This window comes from Micropterus dolomieu, linkage group LG22 (genome assembly GCF_021292245.1).
Source record: "Micropterus dolomieu isolate WLL.071019.BEF.003 ecotype Adirondacks linkage group LG22, ASM2129224v1, whole genome shotgun sequence".
NCBI lineage: Eukaryota > Metazoa > Chordata > Actinopteri > Centrarchiformes > Centrarchidae > Micropterus > Micropterus dolomieu.
This window is the reverse complement of record NC_060171.1, coordinates 32141226-32152022: the sequence shown is the minus strand read 5'-3', so window position 1 is coordinate 32152022 and position 10797 is coordinate 32141226. Positions and strand designations below refer to the sequence as shown.

At 41.1% G+C, this 10797-nt stretch overlaps 1 protein-coding gene across 6 annotated transcripts in view; it reads right to left on the bottom strand.

Moving 5' to 3' along the window:
- Positions 1 to 387: 387 nt before the first annotated feature.
- The window catches only part of smpd3 (sphingomyelin phosphodiesterase 3), a 39979-nt gene continuing 29569 nt past the window's right edge, over positions 388 to 10797 (bottom strand). For 3 of the 6 annotated variants that reach the window (XM_046036299.1, XM_046036300.1, XM_046036301.1), the window contains 5 exons: positions 10112 to 10273; positions 8511 to 8600; positions 6250 to 6313; positions 5483 to 5651; positions 388 to 3665 (listed from right to left, as the gene is read on the bottom strand). In XM_046036299.1, coding sequence (XP_045892255.1) covers positions 3564 to 3665; positions 5483 to 5651; positions 6250 to 6313; positions 8511 to 8600; positions 10112 to 10273 — 587 coding nt within the window. In that variant the 3' untranslated portion in view covers positions 388 to 3563. Of the gene's footprint in view, positions 3666 to 4298; positions 4693 to 5256; positions 5375 to 5482; positions 5652 to 6249; positions 6314 to 8510; positions 8601 to 10111; positions 10274 to 10797 lie in introns of those variants that run through there. The other 3 variants (XR_006822675.1, XM_046036303.1, XM_046036304.1) reach the window with 3 other exon arrangements.

The following is a 10797-nucleotide window of genomic DNA, read 5'->3' as shown; positions in this document are numbered from 1 at the left end:
TGTTTGGATGCTTGCTGCCCTGTCTCTGCACGCTTACAGACGAATTGTATTCAGGTGTTGTGTAATAACATAGATGAGTTGAAAAGTAAAGGTTATTCAAATGAACTGTCACCACTGTGATCCCTCCAAACCAGAACTTTATTTTACCCTAATAGCAGATTCTCATGGAAACAGTGGCATCTTACTGTAACTCGCTATAAACATGGTGAAACTCGAATTGAAAAAAGCACAAATAAAAACCTTAGTAATATGAAGAATATATTAGTCATAATAATCATAATAATATGTCATAAAGAGACAGAGTGAGTGTCAGAGCAGCCAGGTGACCTGTGGACTCATACTGTAATGAAAAATGGCAGTGGAACAAACATAACAGAACAACTAACATGTTTCCCGTATTAAACACACATACTGTACACACACACACACACACACACACACGCACACACAGCAGTAGGATGAATACTCTTGAAACCACATCTGTAAATGCATACTGTACTGTCCATCCTGTGTGTTCAGAGAAACACCAATTAGCACATTTGTATTGAAAAAAACACAATACGATGAGCTGCCCAAACATACACACACATCTGTGTTGAAACTGACACTTGTAAAGCTCTTCTCTAGTGCCAAGACAAAGGCAGGCAGGTCATAAAACTGTTGTAAACATTGTTCAGCGTGCAGACCATGGAAATCAAACAGTATCGGAAAACCTAAACTGTTACTGTAATACATGTTTTATTTAAAGAAACAGGCTTCTACATTAGTGATTCTTTACACACATCTCTAAAAGAAATATACAGCATGATTTTGGTAGTTGATCCCATGTTGACTGATGACAACAGGGACACCACTATGATCCACGTGTTCCCAGTAGATCATTGATCTGGAGTTTCCTGCTAACTCGCTAGCATACCTAGTGTTGAGTGATAGGGAGGCCACCGTTAGGCTACTAAAAGCAACTCTTCTTTTAAAGCATGAATATGTACATTTTGAGAAAGAAGAAATAACACAAACGTCCTCTTAAAAAATAAAAGTTGAATTCAAAAGTAAAAAAACACACCCTTCCTCAGTTCAATTCACACCTGGTCTGGTGCGACCAGTAGCTCATGGTGGCTAATGTTAGCAAACTTTTTGCTGTAAAAAGTCAGTTTGCTTACTTTTTTAAACAGAACTGTAAGGTCTGGCTGCAACTCATTTAAGATTACTGATAATGTAGACCTGCTGTTTTCCAAATTTTGAGATAATGGTGGTGGCCTATCACTCAACACAGCATATGTTCACAGGGAGCACCACGGCCAACAGGTCTACAGTCTACAGGGTACACAAGGACAATATTAGCATCTACAAGTCTTTTGAAAGTTACACTGACCAAAGACTGCTCTTTACAAAGTTCCAGCTCCTGTTTGAGACCATGGTCTGTTACAAATTGGGAATTGACTGCTAATGTGAATACTATGCTATAATAACAATTTTATGTATTACAACATTTCCACAGGTTGTAATCTCTGCAGTATATTGCTGTCCAACCAGCAGCAGGAGCAGTTTGTCAATACTGTAACAGGTGAGGGGAGCAGAATTCGGAAGGTGTGTTTAGACTAAAGGTGAAGCAAATTTTTGCATTTGGCTCATTTGACTGCTAGACACTGTGCAGGGGTCAACTTTTGGTAGCTAACAACATACATACAAGATATAGACTTATCTCCCAGATCCTTACAGATCCTTTTCTTCTTATCTCTGTTTGTTCTTGGATTGGAGTCATAAAGCTGTAGGATAAATGCAGTTGAAATATTTATATACATTTTGCAAAATGAAATTCACTTGCATCAATGGAAGTTGTTTTGCTTTCAGTCTGAACACACCTTAAGTTGTGTTGCATTGTAGTATTACTTATGCACTTCTTGAGATCTGTATATTTCATCAAATGTGTGTACTTATACTTGGCATATTGTACAGGGTGTGCGCAGCCTGTAGGTCTTCAAAATGTTTCTGTATTATGAGGTTTTGCAGTTGCGTCACAATATGGCTGTCATCACGGTGATCCGTTGGACAACTGGCTGTGCTCAGACCAACAACTAGGCTGTATACTGTATGTTAGCTAGTACACAAATCAGACATGCTTACAGGACAGTGACGGCTCGCTAAACCAGATAGCTACAGTGGTTTGTTAGCTAACAAGCTCACAATATCTACTCTGTCAAAGACAGCCAAGTCACATGTTGTCATTTGAGGACCTCCAATATGGCCACTAGAGGGTATGTTACAACACCCTCTGTACATGATGTGTATCGTTGTGTATCTGCTATATGTAAATCCTCAGTATGTTTCTGTGCATACCTTTATGTGTGTTAAGTGTCACCAGCAAGGTGGAGTCTCACATGCACAAATGCCACATTGGCATACAGTAAGTCTGTGTTTCAGGGCAAAATGCGTCTTGACTTGTCAAGCAGCCAGACTCAAGCAAGCAAGTGTATTAAGCCTCTATATTAATGTTGTAAACTGGTACCATTTCCCATCATGCATCCGCAAAGTCAAATTTTCACCAGTCATGGCTGAAAAACATGCTAGAAACACTGCATCAAACAAACCACTTTTTCTCCTATGCCATGTCTCTTTGTACAATCCCTCTTTTTAGAAACATACCATATAGTATTAAATAGGCATTTAATCTCCCTATAAAAAGTGGTGTGGCAACAATAGAAATTGTATCATATTATTTTTCTCCTTTTAGAAAGACTAGCTTTGTTTGTTTGTTGTTTGTTTGGTTTTTTTTTTAGAAAAAAAGACACTTGTTGAGGTTCCTGGGACTGATGTGGGAGTAGTAAGGTTAAGGACTGACAGCGGAACTGACCAATAGCCTTTCAGGAAGGAGCACAACACAAGGACACAGATAGTCAGTGTAAAGGCCAGGCAGTAGCTGTACGCTTCATTCTCATCTTTTCAATTATGTGTTTTTTTCTTTTATACACAATCACTAAAGAATGAGGATCCAACTGTCCCTGAAGGTAGAGTCATAAAAAAACTAAAACATACTTACACTACAGCTAAAACAGATCTAATAAAAGGAGTGTATGTAAATTGGCTACATAAAACAATTCACTGTAAATAAAACCCTCTGGATTCAGTTCAACAGGGAGTGTTGGAGGAGAAGACTGGAGAGGCCAGGCGATATTCAACAGTCAAAATGTCGATCAGTTGTGTTTGTGTGTTACTGTATTTAGTGTGTGTTTGTGTGTGTGTGGGTGGTTTACCCAGGAAGATGAATATCTTTCTGGTGTTCTAAACTGAATTCCCCTGCTTATCTCTCCCCACCAGAGTCTTTCCCTTTCATACCACTCCTCTGCTGCTGCTCTCCTCCGCCTTCTTTATAGCCATTCATCCACTGAGCGCTCCTCCAGTGATTCATCCTGTCCATTTCACCGTCCCGCCAATCCTCTCGCAGAACTGCATTTTGTCTCTGTCAAGCAGCTCCATATCTGTAAACTCGTAATCTCTTCTTCTCTTCTCTGGGTGTCTGTCATTCCCCCATGGCAGTGTTTTAGAAAAATGCTCAGGTGGTCAATCTAAGGCTCCTCTTCCCCAGTGGAAACAGCCAATCGCATTGCCACAGACAGGTGGTCGGTGAGGCCAGCCAACTGGGTGACGAAGCTGAACTCCTCGATTTCCTGCAGGAGGAGAAGAAGAGAACTGTCAGCAACTCCTGAGAAAAACAATTGCTAATAAATGCTTAACTGTCTTGACCAGCTAGTCACTACTTATGTCTGTCTGTTTGGTGCTGGGCAGGTAGTGTACAGGTGGATTTATCAGAGCTTTGATGATGACAGCAGGGTTTGGGACTGGAAACCCCAAAAAAACAAGAAAGCTTTGTAGAACTGAGCGGAACTGCAGCGATGGAAGACAATTCTCTGCGAGTTTGTCAGAAGTGGAGGCTGCTGTATAAACAGAATACAAGTGTCAATATAGTAAAACACAGCTGTAATATTATAAAATATGTCTACATCGGACAACTTCTAATTGTTGACTAATACTCGACAAATGTCCTTATGACTACATTATAGTGTGTTCACTGGTTTAAATGTTTAAATGGAGGGGGGCATAAAGTAAAGTGTCCATCCTTTTGCTACTGCAACTACTACACTACTTGGCCAGAAGTACGTGCCTAGATATTTTCTCAGACATACTATGAACACTCACAAGTGTTTACTAAAGTAACAAACCAGATTTGCTGGTTGCTGAGTGCTCTCATGTGTCCTCCAAAAGTGAAGAAGGTAACTGAATAAACAGAAATGACACGTGGAGAAATGTGACAGCGCTTTTAATGGGTTCGAGGTTTGTTCATGAGGAAGCAAAACAACAATATATTTCACTCGGCAGTGTTGAGTGAAACAGAGCTACAGTGACTACATTCCGGCACAAGGTGGCATCAGCTGGCGCTGGTTTGAGAGACACGGAGTGAGTCAGACGAAGAGAGGGAAGGTGAGGGAGATGTTCTATGTAAATGATGTGATTTGGTTTTCCAATCCTCTCCAATCCCTCACACAGACGGGCAACCATGGCAGTACTGCCCTCATTTCACTTCCCAGTTTGTGTTGTTGTGTTCCATTGTTCCACTCCTTTCTCTCTTTTATGTCTTTAATCCTTTTAAACAAGTCAAACATTCTCCTGTGGTTAACGCTGACAAGTGTCTTGTTGCTAGGAAATGAATCAGAGCAGAACAAGGCAGATCACATCCCTGCTGAGGTGAACTTGGTACACAATTCAACAGAGTTCTTGCACTAAGCTTCTGTGAACGGAAACACTATACTTTCCCTATTGGCAGACTTCTTGGGGGTTGATACACAAAATACTGCAAAAACCTGTTCTGATTCAGATTCTTTTATTACATTTTAATACAATTTTGGCTGAGAATAAATGTTTGGGACTCCCACAGGAGATACTGTACATCTGAAGGCTCTTGAGATGATTAACATGTGAGAAGAGCAGCTTTTTTTCTTGTTATATTATTGAAATAGAGCAAGTTTGATCACTTGGTTGAACAAGTAGACATATACAACCTGTGAGGACAGTTCGCAAGTACATGTTGCTTTGTTTTAAGGTTCATATTTCATTACTTTTTCAATCTGACGTTCCACTTTTGAATAAACTAATGCCATCAAATGTAATTAATCTGTCAATATTGATAACAATTTTGGGAAATTGTGAATAACAAAACCCCCGTAAAGAAAAACCCTGTATGGATAAAACAATCAAGCTAACCAGCTGCTGGCTGTAGCTTCATGCTAACCGTACAGACATGAGAGCAGTACTGGCCTTTTCATCTCTCTCTCAGCAGGAACGCAAATAAGCAAATTCCCCCAAATGTCAAAGTGAACTACTTAAGGGACACAAAATGAAATTGGATGTTATAGGGTTCATAGATTTACATTTTGCTTAATGTGAGACAATTTAAGATGGAGACTGTGTTTTTATTAATTGTCCATACCAGTTTCCAGTCCTGCTGCAGGCCCTCGTCGCTGTAGAGGATGTAGTCAATCCGGCGTCCGTTGCCTTTCAGCGGGATCTTCCTCCCCTTCTGACTGCTGGCGGGACACTGGCTTTTACTGGGAGGGAACACCAGGTACTCCTTCCTGCCCTCCTCATTCTCCATCACTCTGACAGAGACACACACAGTGACGAGAAAGGCTCAGTTACTGAAGTTTAGACAGATTCACAAGAGGATGCAGCACACAGGTAATAAAAAGTAATAACACAACAGGAATTCAGAGGGAATTACAGAAATTATGTTAAAAGAGTGCAGAGAACCACAAATCAATGAAGTGTAGTGCTTTGGTCAAAGGTCAGCTTTTGACTGGGACTTAAAGTTACAAGATAATAATAAGAATGTTGATGTTAAGTTTGGTTAGTAAAGTTAGGTAGGTTTAAAGGAAGGAATGTGGGGCCCACAAATAAAGCAATAAAACAAGTGTCTGCTCCTGGCTGTTGTATCTTTGTAAGGACCAACTTTAGTTTCAGACTTTGAATGAAGACATTTTTGCAAAGCAGGGACATTTTAGTCATCAAACAGCCTTTCCAAGGCTTGGACAGGTTTAGGTTTAGGTCAAGGTTCGGGTTAAGGCTGGACTAGACCTGTGGCTGGTTTAGGGAATGTTTAATGAGCATTATCATCAGTGGATGTGGTAAAGCTTCGGGTAAGTTAACGCATTGTCATCCAGAGTGACAAAAACAAGTCAGTGTGTGTGGGTGACTTACTTTTGTAAACTTTCAGCTGAGCTGACCTCGTCATCATAAAGGCCACTGGGATCCAGTAAAGTACCTGTTGACAATAATGACACATTGACCACAGTGTAGCCAGATCATTTTAATTGACAACTCCACTCTACTTTTCATTTCTTCATATTCATTATTTCATAAATACCCTCCATTAAATGTAATAGTGTTTAGAAAAGAAGAGCCAGTTACATCCCACAACTTCCATGAGTTCAGTGAAGGACCCCCAAAAATGGAAGTGCTGTTGATCGTCTGAAAGTGGTGGGTGGTGGTCTGAAACTGACTATCCAAGCTTCAAAAGAGGCGCTATTACATTCCTTTACATTCTTCACATTTCAGCTTTACCCATTGCCTCCTTTCTCTACAGAGCCTCTCAGGTGGGAGGTGTGTAATTGAAATCTGGGTCATGTTGGGAGCAATTGTCAGGACAATTATTCAGAGTGATGAACTGACCTTTCATCTCCAGTCCGTGTTTTTCATTCACAGCAACATACCTGCATATATTGCCACCATTATTTTCTGTACACTGTAAACTGACGTACTGTATACTTTACAGTCCTCCCCCTCACTATGACAACCAGCTTCTCCCTTTGAGTATCGCTGTTCTAAAAGTACAGCTTGGGTTCTTTCGATGTGGCAAAGTGGGCATCAGCAGACAATGTTGTGGGAGCATATATCTCCACCTGTATGGTCCTCAGACCAAAATCCACTGTCATCAACCAGTGAAATATAACAGCCAGAGAGAGATGGCCACTCAGAGCTCCTTTTGACAATGAGGATGTGCGGCTGTGGGCTGAATAATGTGTTTAAAATGCCCCATATGAAGAGAGCAGCACTCTGAAGTTACTCCAGTCAATTCCCGAGTGCTGTGAGCTCTTATGAAAACCAGGCGTCTGATGCACAGCCGGCACTTTTCACAAGTCTAAGAGCAGGTTTTAGATCACTGAAACAAAGATGGTGAGGTGTTAGGCAGGACACGCAGCTACACAGACTGGCTGCTGCCTGTCTGCTGTGCTGCTTTCAGCTTGTTTGGGAGAGTGTAGATATACATAAGATACCCTCTTTCAGGTGGTTACCACAAGCTCTGTTTCTCCGTACCAGCAACCAACACGCTGCAGCATATGCGTGGGGAAGAAAATAAATGTTCTTTCTGACAAATTCTGACCACAGCTCCTAAAATACACAGGAAGCCACAGTTACTGTACTTGTTGGGTTTTTGGTTTGTGGTTGACACGTTTCATCTGCCATCAAACATGAAGTCAAGCGCATCCCCAAATGAGCCGTGTCAGTTATGATCAACAGCGAGGGAGTTTTACTGAAACCTTTCATTTTCACAGCTTCAGTCGTGTGATTTTACTTCCATGTCACTGCTTTTTAACTATCAAGTGGTCCCAGGCTAGCTGCAATTCCCTCGTGATCTGAATGCAGCTCAAGTCCTGCGTATTGTCTGGGGGACTGGGTGGTCAGAACTAGAAGATTCCTGCAGCTTTCAGAGATTTCATGAAATCTATCAACACACCATTAGGAAGACATCTGACAATAGCTGGCAGCCTAGCTCCTTGCCTGACTTTTTTCTCCACTATTGTACCCATTGAGGTCTAATCTTCTTTGGATAAGCTTAATGAATCGGGATCATCATTCTTCCTTTTCTTTCATTGATTCATCCTTCTTTTCTTCTGCCCCCCTCTTCCCCTCCTGGCTAATAGCGACCAAATGGGAGTCACAGATCTGTTCCCCTGGATCGCCGAGCAAAGTGTTCCTCTGCAAATAAATAAGCCCTTCTCTAAGCGAGCCCTTTCACTCTGTCCTGCCCACACTGTCCCCGAAATACCGCTGGCCTAAATAACGCTTCACATCCAGACCAAAACCCTCCAGTCTTTGCGTCACTAATGCCCATGTATCAGCACGCTGTACTGGGTGTATTTTAATTCACACAGTGGGTGCATCCTGATTTAGCCAGACAGAGCCAGATTAGAGTCTGCTCTGCTCAGCGTGCACAGTATGGATCACCACATTTCCTGAGCTACAGAGGTTATGTGTCAATAGCAACACCTGCATTTCATAATGTAATGTCACATCACTGTTTGAGGATTAGTTAATGGTGATGATGTATATTTTTTGTGAATGCATGCATGTATTAGATGTTTATGTATGTTTGCATAAAGATCTACAGTATACGAGATGTCCGACTGTGTTCCTGGAGGACCGTGTGACTGTGCTTGTGTGGATGTGGATGTTCTTACCGAGAGCCCATGGTTTGTCCTCTCCTGGCCCCAGGCGACATGGGTCCTTGTATTGAGTAAAAAGTGCATGCTGCTGCTCCAACTTGTCCTCTGGAAAAATACACATATAGTACAATTTTACACACAGTGTCAGAATATTAGTATAAAGCTCACAAAAGAATAACACGTTCCTAATTCTTCTTTTGAAGATGATACATGATTTCTTCGGGAGTGTTCTGCCTGGGGTGCAGGGAGTAACATAAGCATTCATGATCAGGACACCAAATAATGTGGAGCATGCTGAAAAAAACCCCCAAAACATTATTCTTACAAAATTCTTCATTCATACCGCAACACAAAGACAGTCTTGACATTTATTTTGCTTTTTGATGCGTGTCCTTAGCAAGCAAGCCTTGAGCTTGTGTTATTTGTGTAACCCCCATCACCAACAACTAACACTATTAAATATCACTGATCACTTACGTATGGAATCCCAAGTGTGATAGTATGTGACTGGCTGTTGCCTTTGTGTGAACGAGTAAATATCACATCACAGCCTCCGCCCTGTTTGCCTTGATTGACAGGCAGACTTTTGAGTTAGGAAAAAGAACATTTTGAAATAAAAATGACCTGCAATAAATAAATAATTAAAACAAATTTAATAAAAAACAGTCATAAGTTTAACTAAAAGTCCAGTGAATAGTAGTAGTGTCCCTCCAGCTGGCTGTTTTAATGTGAAGGGCTGTCTGTCATGGCTGCCATCAGCTCGTGTCAGTGATGTTCCACCTCTAACCTGTGATTGGACGTTTGATTGTTTCATATTTTTGCATGGACAGCGTGTCTCCATCTCAAAAAGAGAAAGCTCTCCTCCACCTCCTCATGTAAACGAATGACACTTTGCATTTAGTGTGCTTGCTGCTCTCACCACTGACAGTGAAAGGCAACACGATGCCTCATTTTTTGATTTTAATGCGGCACTAACATTTCTTGTCAGAAAAAGTTAAATAATGTCTTTTTAATGTGTATTTTTCATTTCACTATGACAGTGAATGCACATAAAAAGGAAATACCTATAACAAAGTGTATTATTTCACTTTATTTCTTTGTTTGATTTGTTTATGCATTAATCTCCCATACACACAGACAGAGAGTTGCAGACCATTTAAGAATGTGACACAACTCTTCAAGATAGCCTGAGGACTATATGGACTGAGAGAATCGTGACAGTGGTTAGGCCGGATAACGGTGTGTCATGTGCTTTCAGTAAATTAACATCAGTCATGTTTAGAGGAGGAAGAAAGAAAGTACTGACTTATTTATTAATGATGAGTCATGTGTTTCTACACAAGTTTGTAGTCAAGCTTTCTACATTAATGGTAAATACATTAATAGTTTCTTATTTTCCACTATAAAAACCCTGGCACCATGCAACTATCCTATGTCAGAGCTATGAGAGGTCTCATATACATACACTTCTATAAATGATAAATGATGCAGTTGGGTTTTATGATCACAGTGGAAGAGATACAGAGAGATGAATCCTCCATCATGCTGCTGTGTGAGCTGACTGGCACAGAATGCATAGTTAATAATATACTGATACAGCCCTCACAGCTTCGTACCTGAAGAGCAGTTATCAAAGTTGAGGTCTCCCAGGATGACATCAAAGGCCACCAGGTCTTCCAGCACCTTCTCTCCTGCAGGTGGTTGGGATGAGGATTGGCGAAACTCCGCCCCCCACTGGAGCAACAGGTCCAGCTGCTCACAGCGCACAGATGCGTCACCTGGTAGACAGTGCAGCATGCGTTTGTGGTAGAGAGAGGGTGGAGGCGGGGGAAAGGGGAGAGAGGAAGCAAATGAATACAAAATTTTCGCTGTAAAGTCACCCAAGCATGTCTGAACGAAAAGGACCTGAGCTACAAAAGAAGGAGGAAGAGAGGGACGGCTAAAGATCGAGAGAAGGTCATAGACCACCAACAACTGTAAATTCACAGTGCTGAATTTCAGCACAATGAGTACATAATATAATATATTATACAATATAAACCCTCAGGATATGATATAATAAGGTATGAAACATATATATTACAACAAAACAGGACACAGTATGATGCAACAGAGGACAACAGTCCAGCAATGTTATACAGTCCAATCTGCACTGATCAGAAAACATAGGTCCTGACCTCAAACGACGTATGTCTAGTCAGATCATTTTTGTTTATACAGCCCAAATGAGTGCTTTACAATTAGTAAAACACCACTTCTCCTTAGACCCCTGATTTGGAATCAGCAAAACTCTACAAACAAC